At 40.4% G+C, this 16998-nt stretch overlaps 1 protein-coding gene across 1 annotated transcript in view; it reads left to right on the forward strand.

The window, feature by feature from the left end:
- LOC127412722 (GDNF family receptor alpha-4-like) overlaps positions 1-16166 on the forward strand; it is a 43960-nt gene extending 27794 nt beyond the window's left edge. The window contains exon 8 of the mRNA XM_051649326.1: positions 11752-16166. Within this exon, the coding sequence (XP_051505286.1) occupies positions 11752-11958 (207 nt within the window). The 3' untranslated portion in view covers positions 11959-16166. The remainder of the gene's footprint in view (positions 1-11751) is intronic.
- Positions 16167-16998: the final 832 nt, after the last annotated feature.

Raw genomic sequence — 16998 nt, forward strand, 5'->3', positions numbered from 1 at the left:
CAACATGGCTGTGTTGGTCCACCACCTAGACCAGCTCCAAACCAGAACTAACCAACCTGTAAATTCAGTGCTCGAAACAAACAGGATTTTAATTCTTGTTGTGGTTCGGCCTTGTGGCTAATTTTGCCCCTTTGCTACATCAACTACTTAAAACATCTCATCCAGCTCGTCTGACTGCACCAAGAGCTGATGGGCCGAACAAACCCGCAGTCCTGCCACTTGTAGCATACTGATGGATCTCAGGAAGAGAACTGAACCTCTTAATGCGCAGCTGATCATGTCACTGCGGAAACACACGGTCACACGCCATCGCCCCTGCAGTCGCTACAGTAAGCACAAAAACCCTTGTTCAGAATCCCTCCCACTGCATTTCGTTTGGTTTTCTGTGTGTGTGTGGTGGGATGTGTCTAAACTTCCTCGCTAATTTACTGCATTGATTTTGGATTAGACGCAGGGGTCATCAACATGTATGTACACAGACAAATGTGTCTGTGGCATGATTAGCATATGTTCGTGGCAAAACTATTTATAGGAAAAAGTATATTAAATTAAAATGTATAATGCTTGGTAAAGTTATTTCTGACTAATTAGCCACACTGTATATCTATCTATAAGAGAATTTTAAGGTTGCACTATATTGCGTGAATTCTCAGGGTTCAGAGCCCGAGCTTTAATCAAACAAGACATTTATTTCCAGTTAGTTGCTCTAGCTAGCTAACTGTGAAATTTCAGGCAAAATGTTAGTGAAATGCACTTTTAATCCATTGTGGGATAAAAGAGTTTTTTGTTTTTTGTGAGAGAAAATGGGTTAATCAGGAAAAACAGATGGCATGTTTTCTGTTGAACAGAAGCAGTTTGCTAACAAGGCAAAGTAGGCAAGAACAGGGGAAAGTTTACCTCACGTCTAGTTTTGTTAGCCAAGGGAAAGTTGAACATGAACAAAGTACCTCACATTAGTATTTGGACTTGTCAAAGCAAAACTACCATTTACCACAAGAGATACCTTCAAAGAAATTGTAAGTAAGATCGACCCCAAATTCACACTTCCGTGCTGGTAATATAATTGAAAATGTCAATATTTTATGTTTCAGTGCTAAAAATAGCATTTTAACCAAAATGTCTGTCACACATTTACATTATAGCGATGACCCCTGGTTGGACACATTTTGGTAAAAGGGAGTGAACACTGATCTCTCATAGCATCTCATCTATGTGATGAATAAGAGTTTTAGTTTTTGTTAATGCAATGTCTCTTTACCGTCTTTTAAAGAGAACCATCTCTTCCATCAAATCAATGGGCTTAAAGTTCATGACCCTTTGACCTAAAGGTTTATCCTTTGACTTCTACATGGATGACCTTGTTTTGACACCTTAGCTGGTCTTTGTCGTACTTTAATATATTATTTTCCTGGATTACATGATGTCATGTTTTTAATACACAAATGTCACATGTATCTAAACTTCTAAAGAGATCACTGTAGGATCGGAATCCAACAGCTAGAACTGCCACCTTCAATTCATTCAGAAATAATCACAGAACCCACAGGCCCCAAAGAACACAATCATGGTGAGGAATTAAATCTCTATCGATTTGCTCTTCCATTTAGTCAGATTATATTGTGCTTTGTAATGAGGGTGTCAGCTTTATTTTCCTTTCATTATGGCCGACCGGCAAAGTTTAACTGACTCAATAAGTCTTAGTAGGCAGCTTCACCGAATTAGTTCTTTCATTTGTCGTCAATCCTGTGGCAGCCTGGTCTCGTGAACCAGGCTGGTCTTACGTGACCATGGCAACATTTTTGCAAAAGAATTTACGTGTGTTATTACACGTTTTGCTGCAGTTTCCTATTGAAATTTCCAGCGGGGGATGCTAAAAGCAAGTGAAATGGTGTCGTAATCATGGAGTTTTAAAGGAATAGTTTACCCAGATATTACAATTCTCTCATCATTTATTCACCCTTATGCCATCCTGGATGTTTATGACTTTCTTTCTTCAGCAGACCACAAATGAAGATTTTTAGTAGAATATTTCAGCTCTGTATGTCATTACAATGCAAGTAAATGGGTGACAAAATGTTGAAGCTCCAAAAATCACATAGGTCAACATAAAAGTAAACCATATGACTCCATTGGTTAAATCAATGTCTTCAGAAGTGATTTGATAGGTGTGGGTGAGAAACAGATAAATATTTTGTCCATTTTTACTATAAATTCTCCTCCCTGCTCAGTCAATCTCCACTTTAACTTTCACTTTCACATTCTTCTTCTTGTGTTTTTGGTGATTCACATTTTTTTTTATGCATACGCCCCCTACTGGCAGGACCTCGCAACTTACAGGACTTAAAGGATCTGCTGCTGATGTCTTGGTGTCAGATACCACAGGACACCTTTAGAGCTCTTGTGGAGTCCACGCCTTGATGGGTCAGAGCTGTTTTGGCAGCACAAGGGGTACCTACACGATGTTAGGCAGGTGGTTTTAATGTTGTGGCTGATCAGTGTATATACTGTATATCTGATACAGTGGCTGGTGAATGCCTAATTTTACAGGCGTGGGTAGAATAACCAGGGCAACCAACAATATCAGAGACAGGGCAGTAAACGTAGTCAAACAGGCAGAGGATCGCAGCAGGCAGCAAAACAGCAATAGAGATAGTCCAGGCAAACACAGTGATTGGCAGGCAGCAGAGAATCGTACAGGGTAAATCCAAAGCAGAGTCAAACACGGGCAGATCAACACAGTAAGTAATAATGCTCAGAAATATAGCCAGGGCAATCAAGACTTTGCAACGAACAAACACACACACCGGGCTTAAATAGTCTGAGTGATATGCGGCAGGTGTGGGGTACTCAGTCCAGGCATGTGGGCACTTGGGAAATGTAATCCAATATTAATATTCAGGTGAGTGAGACCTCCAGTGGTCGATTGAGGAATCTTCACCGGTGATCGTGAGAGAGACACCCCCCCCCATGAGCGGATCCTGACGCGAGAGCAGATCCGACGTCGAGGTGTTCCTCGAGGTCAAGGGGCCGGTTTCTCCGGGTGAGTCCTATGAAATTCTGCGATGAGATTGGGGTCGAGGATATCATCCGCCTTGACCCAGGACCTCTCCACCGGACCGTACCCCTCCCAATCTACCAGATATTGGATCTGGCTTTCCCGACGTCTGGAATCTAGCAGATCTTGCACTAGAAATGCCTCTTCGCCATCCACGATCAAGGGTGAGGGGCCTGCACCACTGCCTTCCTCTTCCACCCTCGGACCACTGGCAGGTTTCAGCAGAGAGACATGGAAAGTGGGAGAAATACGATAATTAGCAGGTAATTGGAGGCAATATGACACAGGATTGATTTGTCTTAGAATTTTGAATGGACCCACATACCTGGGACTGAGCTTCTCGCGGGGTAGATGGAGACGAAGGTCCCGGGTTTAAAGCCACACCCACTGTCCTGGAATGTAGTTGGGACTGGGGCGACAATGGCGGTCAGCTTGTTCTTTTCCCTGGTTTATGGCATGCTGTAGATGGACATGAGCTTGAACCCAAACAGCCTCACTTCATTGAAACCAGTCATTAACAGCAGGTACATCAGACGGTTCACCAGACCATGGAAATAGAGGGAGTTGGAACCCCAGAACATACTGAAAGGGCGTCAGTTTTGTGGAGGGTTTGAGGATCGAGTTCTGTGCGTATTCTTCCCAGGGAACAAAGCAGCTCCAGTCAGCTTGATTCTGTTGACAATACATGCGAAGGAATTTGGTGAGTTCTTGATTCAGATGTTCCATCTGGCCATTAGACTGGGGGTGGTAACCTGAAGTGAGACTTATATTGACATTAAGTAGTCGAAAGAAAGCTGTCCAAACCCTTGATGTAAACTGAGGCCCTGGTCAGAGACAATGTCTTCAGGAAGACCATAGTAGCGGAACACATAATGGAAAAGATGTTCTGCTGTTTCAAAGGCTGATGGAAGCTTAGACAGGGGTATTAGTTGACATGCCTTAGAAAAACGATCAATGACAGTTAATATGGTGGTGTTACCTTGAGAGATGGGTAGATCAGTGAAAAAATCAATGGCTATGTGGGACCAAGGAACCGATTTCTTAGTAATTGTAATGTGGTAGTAATACCTAGATTGCTAGAGCTTGTGGAGGAGTGCACCCAGCGGATGACTTTTATCGTAGACTAGGTGGCACAAACGTTCGGTTGGGCAGACATTCTGGAGGGGCCGGGTTCTGTGCATGTGCCTAGGAGATTTCGGACATGATGTCCCACTGGACCAGAGCTAGGATCAGAGAGGATGAGATGATGGGTTCTGGAGAGGGATTCTGAGGAGTGGAGTCAAATTGACGGGATAGTGATTTGGCCTTGATGTTTTTTGATCCTGGATGATAAGTGATTGAAAAGTTAAAACGAGTGAAAAATAGTGCCCATCTGGCTTGTCTGGGGTTAGTCGTTTGGCTGAGCGCAGGTATTCGAGGTTGCAATGATCTGTTAATACCAGAAATGGATGTCTGGCCCCCTCCAGCCAGTGTCGCCATTCTTCAAATGCTGCTTTCATGGCTAACAGTTCATGATTGCCCACATCATAAATCTGTTCAGCAGAGGAGAGTTTACTTGAGTAGTATGCACAAGGGAAAAGCTTAGGAGGATTACCTAGGCGTTGAGAGAGGGTATCGCCAATACCGGTGTTTGATGTGTCTACTTCAACCATGAAAGGTACGATGCGATCAGGATGATGCAGAATAGGAGCAGAAGTGAAGCGACTTTTCAATTCATTAAAGGCTTGGATGGCGTCCGTAGACCAGTGAAGCTTGGTGTTACCTCCCTTTATCATGGCGGTGAGTGGAGCGGCGACAGTGCTGAAGTTTCGGATGAATCTTCTGTAAAAATTGCCAAATCCTAAGAATTGTTATAGTTCCTTTACTGTAGTGGGTTGAGGCCAGTTTAGAACTGCCCGTACCTTGTCCTCATCCATAGACACCCCTTCTGGACTGATGATGTAACCGAGGAAGGAGATTGAGGTTTGGTGGAATTCACATTTCTCTGCTTTGGCATACAATTGGTGTTCCATGAGACGCTTCAGGACTGCCTGGACCTGCTTGATGTGTTCCTCCAGGGTGTCTGAATAAATCAAGATGTCATCTATATATACAATTAAGCCCTGGTTAAGCATGTCTCTGAATACATCATTTATGAAAGACTGGAACACAGATGGACTATTGGACAGTCCAAATGGCATAACGAGATATTCATAGTGCTCGCTGCTGGTAGAAAAGGCAGTTTTCCATTCATCCCCCTCTCGAATGCGAATGAGGTTGTATGCGCAGTGTAGATCAAGCTTAGTGTAAAACTTAGCAGTTCTTAGTTGTTCCAACGCTGCGGGGACCAGAGGTAAGGGATATCTAAATTTAACCATTATATCATTTAGACCACGATAATCATTACAAGGACGAAGACCCCCATCCTTCTTTCCCAAGTAGAAGAATCCTGCTGCTACCGGTGAAGTGGATGGACAAATGAAACCCTTGGCCAGTTATTCTTCAATGTGCGATTTCGTGGCTTGAGACTCAGGTTCTGACAGGGGAAAGATTCTACCTCTACGTGGTGAGGTACCAGGTAACAGATCAATGGCGCAGTCACTAGATCGATGCGGTGGTAGTTGCGAGGCTTTGGTTTTAATGAAGGCTTCAAACAGATCAGCATTCTCAGAAGGTATATGTGGTGCTATGTTGGACTCGTTAGTCACCATAGTGGTACTCACAGACATAGGGATGATTGATTTTAGACACTTTGATGAGCAGCTGGGATCCCATCGCATTATCTGCTTCTCAATGCCATGAAATTTGTGGGTTATGATCCTGCAGCCAGGGTAAACCGAAGATAACTGGGTTGTGTGGAGAGTGGATGATGAAGAGGCGTGTTGTTTCAGTGTGTAAAATTCCAACTTGCAGAATGAGGTCAGTGGTTGTGTACAGTACCTGGCTGGTCCCCAGGGGACGCCCATCTAGCGCTGCCACTGCCAGAGGAGAGTCACAAGGAATTAGTGGTATCTTATTCTGTCGGGCTAAACATTCATCAATAAAGTTGCCCGCTACCCCCGAATCTAACAAGGCCTTAGTGATAATAGTATCTGATAGGAACGTTAATTTTACTGGCACTTCAATACAAGCAGTGGTTTGGATAGAGGAAAACAACACACTTACCCTGTGATTGTGTGTTTGAGTGAGAGGGCTGGTAAATCGATTAGATCTCCTGGAGCAAATGAGACTGTCAATACAAATAGCGAGGTCAATGAATTGGTCCAGGGTTCTGCCTTCATCACGGCAGGCCAGCTCCGATTGCACGTCATTGTTTAATCCTTGACGAAACAGCAGTTTTAATGTGTCTTCCACCCACACAGTTTGCGCATCGAGAGTGTGAAAAGACAGAGCGAATTCAGCTGCAGTATTACTTCCCTGACGAAGTGCAAGCAGTTGTTCCCCAGCACTCCTTCCTCCCTCAGAATGTTTGAAAACCTCACACAGATGTTGAATAAATTCATTGAAAGTGGTGTGGTTTAGTCCTTGATTGGCCCAGACAGCTGTTGCCCATTCCAACGCCTTACCGGTGAGCAGTGAACACACAAGAGAGATCTTACTATCATCAGTCGGGTATAATGAGGGCTGTTGAGCCAGGAACATAGAGCATTGCATGAGGAAGCCTTTACACTTGGTTGGGGTGCCGTCAAATTTTACTGGAAAGGCTAAACTTGGGTTAGCAGTTACTGTACTGTGAGGCATTGAGACTGGTACCTGATTTGCTTGAGGTGCTGGGGAACAGGTGCGGGCTGATGGAGACTCTGCACAGATTTCACTAACTCTTCCGTTAGTGTGCTGAGTCGGCATAGTTGTTGTTGGTGAGATGCCAGTAAGTTAGCTTGGGTAGAGAGTTCACTGGACAGATGCAAGAGGACCGCTGGATCGTTAGATGGCGAAGTCTTCTATAACAAAGACCCAGGCTGAGTGGGATCCATGTGCGGTTTATTAAAACACAACAAGTTCAGGGTACAAACAGGCGGGGGTAGAATAACCAGGGTAACCAACAATATCAGAGACAGGGCAGTAAACGTAGTCAAAGGCAGAGGAACGGGGCAGGCAGCAAAACTGTACTTGGGGCAAACAAGACTTCGCAATGAACGAACACACACACCGGGCTTAAATAGTCTGAGTGATATGCGGCAGGTGTGGGGTACTCAGTCCAGGCATGTGGGCACTTGGGAAATGTAGTCCAATATTAATATTCAGGTGAGTGAGACCTCCGGTGATCCATTGAGGAATCTTCACCGGCGATCGTGACATATATATACATACACACGATCAGCCACAACATTAAAACCACCTGCCTAATACTGTGTAGGTCCCCTCGTGCCACCAAAACAGTGCCAACCCGCATCTCAGAATAGCATTCTTCTCACCACAATTGTACAGAGTGTTTATCTGAGTTATAGTAGACTTTGTCATTTCAAACCAGTCTGGCCATTCTTTGTTGATCTCTCTCATCAACAAGGCATATCCGTCCACAGAACTGCCGCTCACTGGATGTTTTTTGTTTTTGGCACCATTCTGAGTAAATTCTAGAGACTGTTGTGTATGAAAATCCCAGAAGATCAGCAGTTACAGAAACAGTCAAACCAGCCCTTCTGGTACCAAAAATCATGCCACAGTCCAAATCACTGAGATCACATTTTTCCCCCATTCTGATGGTTGATGTGAACATTAACTCCTGACCAGTATCTACATGATTTTATGCACTGCACTGCTAACACATGATTGGCTGATTAGAAATCACATGGATGATTGTTGGTGCCAGATGGGCTGGTTTGAGTATTTCTGTAACTTCTGATCTCCTGGGATTTTCACACACAACAGTCTCTAGTATTTACTCAGAATGGTGCCAAAAACAAAAATAAATGCAGTGAGGGGCAGTTCTGCGGATGGAAATGCCTTGTTGATAAGAGAGGTCAACAGAGAATGGGCAGACCGGTTTGAACTGACAAAGTCTACGGTAACTCAGATAACCGCTCTGTACAATTGTGGTGAGAAGAATATAATCTCAGAATGCTATTCTGAGATGCGGGTTGGCGATGTTTTGGCGGCACAAGGGGGACCTACACAATATTAGGCAGGTGGTTTTAATGTTGTGGCTGATCGTGTGTATATATATATATATATATACTCTATATACAGTACTGTATATCGGCATTATATCTGCCTATCGGCCACCTTGCTCTCTAGATATCAGCACTGGCCATTAAAAAAACCATATTAGTTGATCACTAATCATAATTATAAAAAATTTATTTGATCAGAATACATGGCTACTTTTGAATGGCCGTCAATGGAGAATTATGCTTTTTATCAGTATAATGGTATACTTAGGACTTCCTAAAAGCTACAAAAAATGGTCACTGGTGAAACATCTATTATAATCTAATTAACTATTTGTGATTTATGTTATTTGTTTATATGTTGCTTGCAAAAAAAAAAAAAAAAAATTTATCAGAATGCATCACTACTTTTGAATGGCCGTCTGTGGAGACACATCTACCATTAGAGGCTAACTGCCAAAGCTAACCAGCCAAACCTTGACCCTCTAGCCAAGTTAGTAGCATTAGCATAATATCCCACCAATGTCATTTCTAGATAGCCAGTCAGCCTTTAGGGCTTCAGGGAGTGAGGGCATCCATGATACCAATGCTTACTTGACTATCTATTGTAAAATGGATTGTATATTTGCTTCCCACATAAAAGAGAACCAAATAATCCAGCTGTGTCCATAGGCGTCCTGACTTTATCAAAAAAAATATTCTCTGATCTGTGTGTTTGTGTGTTTTCTCGTTTGGACACCGTTCACATCCTCTGTTCTCACAGCACACCACAGCATTCAGTTTAGAGATAATCTGGGCCCGCAGACAAAAAGGATTCAATTCTGTTGTCATTTATTTATTTCCTACACTGTCTCACTCACTTGTGTTCTCCTCCAAATCTCTCCTCTCCAAATGTCCCTGTCTCTCCTGATCTGTCTCTCTTGTTGTGCTTCTCAGTTTCTTGATCTCTCTCTCTCTCTCTCTCTCTCTCTGAAAGGATTAGCTAAAGGTGTTTGCAAGCAGCAGTGCATCAGTCAAACTTCATTAATATTAATGTATTCGTACCCATCTGTCTGTCTCTCTCTCTCACGCTCTCTTTTTCTCTTTCTCTTTATCGTTTATTCCTAATCCCTCTCCCTCTCAATCTCTCCGTCACTCCCACTGACAAATGCTCAACATCCTACCGTTCCAACTTCCCAGAGGAAAGTTGTGTTGACCTTTCATAGCTCAGGAGACTCAGGAGATTAATCAGTTATGATTCATTCAAGTATCAACTGTGTCTCAGATGTTTCTCATAAGGTCATCTTTTGACACAAACAGGTAGACAAGTATCTATATCCACAGTAAAACGAGTCCTATATCGACATAATCGGAAAGACTGCTCAGCAAGGAAGAAGCCACTGCTCCATAACTGAAATAAGAAAGCCAGACAACAGTTTGCAAGTGCACATGGAGACAAAGATCTTACTTTTTGGAGAAATGTCCTCTGGTCTAATGAAACAAAAAGTGAACTGTCTGGCCATAATGACCATCATTATGTTTGGAGTAAAAAGGGTGGAGCTTGCAAGCCAAAGAACACCATCCCAACTGTGAAGCATGGGGGTGGCAGCATCATGCTGTGAGGGTGCTTTGCTGCAGGAGGGACTGGTGCACTTCACAAAATAGATGGCATCATGAGGAAGGAAAATTATGTGGATATATTGAAGCAACATCTGAAGACATCAGCCAAGAAGTTAAAGCTCAGTCGCAAATGCGTCTTCCAAATGGACAATAACCACAAGCATACCTCCAAAGTTGTGGCAAAATGGCTTAAGGACAAAGTCTAGGTATTGGAGTGGCCATCACAAAGCCCTGACCTCAATCCAATAGAAATTTTTTGTGCAGAACTGAAAAAGCATGTGCGAGCAATGAGGCTTACAAACCTGACTCAGTTACACCAGTTCTGTCTGGAGGAATGGGCCAAAATTCCAGCAACATATTGTGAGAAGCTTGTGGAAGGCTACCCAAAATGTTCGACCCAAGTTAAACAATTTAATGGAAATGCTACCAAATACTAACAAAGTGTATGTAAACTTCTGACCCACTGGGAATGTGATGAAAGAAATAAAAGCTGAAATAAATCATTCTCTCTACTATTATTCTGACATTTCACATTCTTAAAATAAAGCAGTGATCCTAACTGACCTAAGACAGGGAATGTTTTCTACGAATAAATGTCAGGAATTGTGAAAAACTGAGTTTAAATGTATTTGGCTAAGGTGTATGTAAACTTCTGACTTCAACTATATATACCTGTATATATATATATATATATATATATATATATATATATATATATATTAGGGCTGTCAATATGTATTCCTTCTTGAAAGTGTTTTTAAATGAACGTTTTCATGCAAAATTGCATGATGGCCAATTAGGTTTGTAAAATTTCACTACTGTTTTAGACAGTAAGTGGAAGGTTTAACTTGACAACAAATTGTAATACTGACTTTTAATCTCACAGTTATGACTTTATTTTTCATAGTTCAATAGTCGCAAGTGTGAGAAACAAAGTTGCAATGGCAAGATGTCAACTCACAACTGCAAATTTGTATTGTAAATTGCAGTTTATATCTTGCAATTGTGACTTTCTATCTCACAATTACAAGTTAATTTGTTTACAAGTTTATAACTCGCAATTATGAGAAAAAAGTCAACTTTTGAGAAATAATGTCAGACATAATTATGTTTTAATCAAGGAACCATAATTCAACACAAAAAAGTGAAAACATAATGTATTGCAAGCAGTATTACAAGTTTATGAACATTTAAGAAATATAACCATTTAAAACTAACGAGGTCTTTTGTCTTTTATGATATATTTGCTAGTGTAATAAAAAAAAACTCTCTATGTAATGTAGAATATTTAATGTAGTATGAATAGGCTACCATAAAACAAAGATTTATTTATTTATTTATTTATTTATTATGACAGAACAGCACAGAAAACAGCCGAATATCATTTGGAGTAGTTTATCTATGATTTGCTGAATAGGCTGCATTGTGTGAATATAGAAAAAGTTTAAGCACTAATTCACAAGTTGCATTTTTGCTACACTTACATCAACTGTATCAAATTTACCAAAGTTGATATTTTTGGGGGATGTAATAATTTTTCAATCAGTAAATATGTTGGGAATTAGGGAAAAAATTTACAGGTTAAATACTTACTCAGGAAATTGCTTAATTTGTTCACATTTTTTTAGCATTGTGTCAGCTAGCTATGACCTTTTGTGAGACTTTAGCAATCTGTGACAATTAATCCCTGTTGATGAAACTGTTGTTGTGATACAGTTCAGCTATTGTTATGTGTAGTTTAATTTAATACAAATTAAACATTATTTCAATGCTTCAAACAAACGTTGCAATTCTGCTGCGCTAGATCTCCGAGGGTTAAACTTGGAAAGAGAAAGTATTTAAACATCGAAAAAATGACATCCTTCACCATTAAGCCAAGACGTCCATTTGTCTCCATTTAATTTGATCGCTGTCTAAGAGAAATATTTGAGACATTAAAAAGATATTATTTGTGATTTTTCTGTCATACAGCTTTCTCTAACACTCTCTCGATTGCTTTCTTTCCTAAAGGTGGTAGAAAGTGAAGAAGAGGAAGAAGAAGAGGAGGAAGAAGACGAAACTGCAGGAGGCTTCAACGTGATCCCTCCGTTCTCAGAGAAAGCGACAGTCACTAACCTGGGTTCCGAGGCCGACCGGATCCACAGCCCAGCCTCCACCCTCTCCACCCCTCACTTCCTGCTCTCAGTTGTGCTGCTGATTGCCCTCAGCTGGGGGTAGACACCCCACTCACACACACACTCTTATACACACACATACACACACAAACACACTGTACTAAAGTACATACATCCAGACTCTAAGACCTCTTATAGATGGATGACAAGAACAACTTATTAGAGGGTGGAGGAGAGCAAAACAAGAGGAAAACTGTTCTATCCCTCTTTCCTTTTCATTCATTCTGTTTCTCCTTCTAGGGAAGAGGGTCTGCTATAGATATAGCTGCTTGCTCATTAGGGAATTACTTTCGAAATCTGATTCCCCACCTGAATCATTTGAATCACAAGTCATGACTCCTAGGACTAACTGGCGTTGATTACAGCCTATGGTAATCAAGTGATTTGATCGTACTTTGTATCTATTGTATGATGTCAGTGTGCTTCAGATATGAAATGAAAAAGTGGGTTAAACTAGGCAACATTGCTGCTTAAGACTCGCTACATGGCTTTCCCTAAATGCCCAAACGTGTTCTGCACCGCAGCCTGCATTCAGAACCCCGCTGTGTTTATTGTTGCTGAACTTGTATGAAATGAGACAAAATGTATGTGTATGTGTGTGTGTTCATGTAAGTTTGATTTGCTTGACATCGCTGCTCGTTGACATCGGAAAAAAACTTGTCGAGCACGATTCCTGAATCTTTCATTTTTCACACCTCTATGTCTCACAAGCCAGGTCACACACCTAATCACACACGCAGACACACACACACGCACGCCTCTGCCCTGCTGCAGAGCCGATCGCGCAGATGCAAGCGTTTTTCATTTATTGCTCTATCTGCGATGTGCTTTCATTTTTGACTCAGCGCAGACTGTGCACTAACCAGGGGCATAAATAGAACCTTGAACAGAAAAAACATAAGTAATAAAGCCGAAATAAAGAAATAAACAAGCAAAATAAATAAATATATTGTCGCACTGCAGGTGTCGGAGTCCGGTCTGGGTTTAGAACTCGAGGGGAAAAAAACAGGAAGTCATTTTCCAGCCGCCTGTCGCCCCTGTACCTTCTCTTGGTGCCTGTTGTTTTACTTTCACAGAGATAATGACTTACAACACAAACTGTTTATCTTGTTGTGTGTTCACGGCAAAGAATTACTTGTGATGGGAAAGAAACAGAAATAGATCTTGGGGGGAAAAAAACGAGAGACAGAGAGAGACTTAAACCCTCCAGAAAAAAGAAACATGCAGTCTGGAATCACATGCTTTTTCTCTTATAAATCTTTTGCTGACACTGATGCTTTTTTCTCAGTCTCGTTTCTTCTCGTCCCACCCTCTCTCCATTCGTTCTCGTGTATATCCATGGAAGTAAAAGACAGCATCTCTGCTTCCCTCCAGAAGGGTTTTTCTTTGGGCACTTTCAAACTAGAGTCATGGGGCACGATGTTTGATGTCAGAGTTTGGTTTGTTTGGTGTGAAGGCTTTTTCCAAACTTTGCTGTGCACCACCAAGCCACACCCAAGTCCACTTGAAAGGTGGTACAGTTCGTAACTGAAACGCAGCAGATTAGAAGCATAATGCAGGTGTTTTAAGCAACCCATCTATATATGCCGCTGTGCTTCAAAGACAATGAATTTAAAGACGCAACTTTTACGAGAGGATTTCCATGCATTACTTACAGCTAAGCACAGCACACATAGCTGTTAGCATATTAAATTAAAGCATTGCCAATGAAAAAGTTAAAATATATATCCTCGTGTGATCTCGCATACACATGCGTGGACGTTGTATTTTGGATTTGCTATACGCAAATGCATAATTTAAATTAATTTAAACTGACTGATCTCAGTTCAGGAGACTCTGTGATGTCAGTAAAGGGTTAAACTTTTGACGCATTGAGTCTTGTGACCAAACAACATGGCGCTGACCACAGCAGAGTTTGTCTTTTGGAGAAACAGCAACAAAACTACATCTGGTAAGAAACCTAATAACCTTTTTACAGTGAAAACTGTTTGAGTCAAAAGATTAGAGTCTCTAGTTTCATCCGATATGCCATTTTTTAAATTTGAGCAATTTATCGCAAAGCGCCATGCTGCTAAACACAATGTACACTAATGTGTACTTTAGATAATTTTTTCCTTAGAAATCCTGAAATTATAGTGCATTTTCACATAGAGAATCAATGAGTTCATCCAAAACCTGAAAAATGTTGCTTTCAGAGGCTTTATACGGAGTTAGGATGAAAATAAGGTGCATTTTGAACTTTCTGAGACCAGTGCAGGCAGACAACACACTGGAGGTTAAGTAATTCAATAAATAGGGAGCAAGGGAACATCCTATATCTTTCCTATGCAGCTAAGTGCATTCACTCCTAAAATCCGGTCAAAAGTTCAGTTTCAGGCTGCAGATGATGTTTGGACCACTCAACATGTTTGGCAGATATGAAACAATGGTAAATAGTACTTAGATTCAGAATTGATAATGTATAATTATTTATTTTATCATGCTTGGCCGTAATTGAATGATGCTGGCCATTACTTTGAATCAGAATTAATTATGCTAATTTCTGATGTAATGTCTGTAACATAATAAACATAATGAAACATAATAAACAATTTGATTAAAAAATATGTAAAATTGTACAACATTTGTGGACATCAATTTTTAGGAAAATTATTTAGAAAATTATTTAGAAAATGCACACAGCAGTCACACTCGGATCTCAGGAGGTTAAATTAAAGCAATGCCATTGAAAATGTCTGAAATTATATAATTATATTTATATAAATATAACACAGAAAGTGTTTTTTAAGATGCCATGTCAGTTTTTAATAGTCCAACTTTTAAAACGCATTTCCAAACCAACATATTTTGTCTGATGACAACTCATAATAATTAGTATGATATGGCGAAATTGTAAGAAATCATATGTAGGAAATGGAGTTGGCTTGTACAAAAACGTTCAACTTTTACTCCCATAGAGAAAAGTAAAAGAAACAACAAACAATATTATTACGACTTTTCCGAACTCAAAAATTAAACCTTAAATCTAACCATAAAGTCTAAAGCCTGACACAACTGACAGCGACCTCTGGTGACTAGATGTGGGTGTGACCAGTTACTTAAGAAAGTTGATAAAAGTTACAATTTATGCAAATGAGGAACAACTTTTGGGAGTGACAACCAATAAAACCAATCAGGCAGCTATTTTTCTATGTAAACAAGCAGCATACAAGTGCAACTCCTATCTACTTAAATGGGGAAAGACCGAAATGTCAAAAACAGTTGGTCAAAATTATGATCAAAGAACATATTTCAAATCAGCAGTAAAATCTGATAACAATGGTATCATACATTGTGCTTCTTTAGCTCAATTTACACAAAAAATTTACTCTTTTACTTGTAAGGCGGGACTTCCTTTCTACATCCATTGACCATTTGGTGTTCCAGTTCTCCCATTCATTTGAACAGAAGTGGCCCATCTCTGCTAAATAGTCTCTGGTTGAAGTTTCTGTGAGCGATTTCTGGGTTATATGATTCGTCTGCAACAACATTTATGGATATATTTTAAAAAAAATGTTGCCTGGAAAAGAAATTATCAGCAGTCTGAGTGAGTTTGATTCCAACATTGATAGATTGTTCGTCTTGTTAATGATATGATGCAATGAGCACTGCTGCAGTTCATATTAAAACACTCTCCCCTGCAGAATGTTCATTTTTGGCTTTTTTGGATTCCTTTACAAATTAGAATGATATCTTAGTTTTACTGGCAATATGTCTCATTTTTGAGGCATTCCATTTCAGATTTTTAAGAGAAATGACCACCAGACATGCAGGCTACCAATAATGTTAGTGCGAAAGCAGAAGGAACGCCCACTAGCGACTTCACAGTACAGGGACTGGAGACATCAAGCGATAAAGTCCCTCCATGTGTGTACAGGGCTTAACCATTTTCCAAACAGTAAACTTAACAATTTTTTAAATAGTAAACAAACTTTTGTGTGCAGTGGAAGAAAGAAGACTTTGTGGTTGGAATGGGATGAGGGAAACGTATTACAGGTTATTGACATACCTGTACATCAGTCATTTGTACTGCATACATATGGAATAAGTAACCAAATTTGTTCACAGATGTTTACTTTCTTAAAATAAAGTGTTGGATAGGAGGCTAGCTAAAATTTGATACCTGTATTGTATCAGTTTGTAATTCTGTTTGCTGATTGATTGGTCTCTATGTGAATAAATGTCGTACCATTTCGTACGAACCAAGTCATACGATATCTTAAGATTTCACCATCTCGTACAAATTATTACAAGTTGTGATGAGACTGTGTTGGTTTTGAGGCAATTTTTAACTTGACGCATCATCTTAAAAATGCAAAAATCACAGTGGGGGTAAAAAAAAACAAAAAAAAAAACAGCTTAAGACACGACCGTGGCCAAAGATGTGGGTGTGAATGTGTGTGGCTGTGTATGCTTCAAATAGCAATGAATTTAAAGACACATCTTTTACAATGCTAAGCTTTTAGTATGTTAAATTAAAGAATTGCCACTAAAAATATAATAATTAGAGGAGAAGAATCTTGGGTTAGGACAAACTATTGAAACCAAGTGTGAAAACAGCCTTAAGGCCAAAGTATACATTGTTTTCCTTGCGCACAGTGCGTGTGATGTAAATTTCATCAGCACAGTTCACATTAAGTGTCCGCGCACAGCCCAATTTTTCTAGACATGCGGACTTCCCGGTCTGTGTGTTTTGATTGCGTATGCAACCGCAGCTGACTGTACTAAAGATATCACAAAGCAGTTGTAGTTCCCATGTGTTGTATACGTTCGTATGGGCTCGCAGTTAAAACAGTATAGCTTGATCTAGACCGTACCAGACGTAAAGACACGTGGAAAAATGAATTATGTGTGGGCTATGTGAGAAATTCGCCTCCCTCCTTCTCCTCTCCAGAAGAAAATAAAGCTTAGCTAAAGTGCTCATATCTCATCTCGCATTCACATGAAGCACCTTAGATTACACTGACACGACTTAATCAGATTGTGAACTGATCTATTATGCTGAGGAACGTAGAGGGGAACACTCTGGTTGAACAGACGTCAT

Source organism: Myxocyprinus asiaticus, chromosome 22 (genome assembly GCF_019703515.2).
Source record: "Myxocyprinus asiaticus isolate MX2 ecotype Aquarium Trade chromosome 22, UBuf_Myxa_2, whole genome shotgun sequence".
Classification (NCBI taxonomy): Eukaryota; Metazoa; Chordata; class Actinopteri; order Cypriniformes; family Catostomidae; genus Myxocyprinus; species Myxocyprinus asiaticus.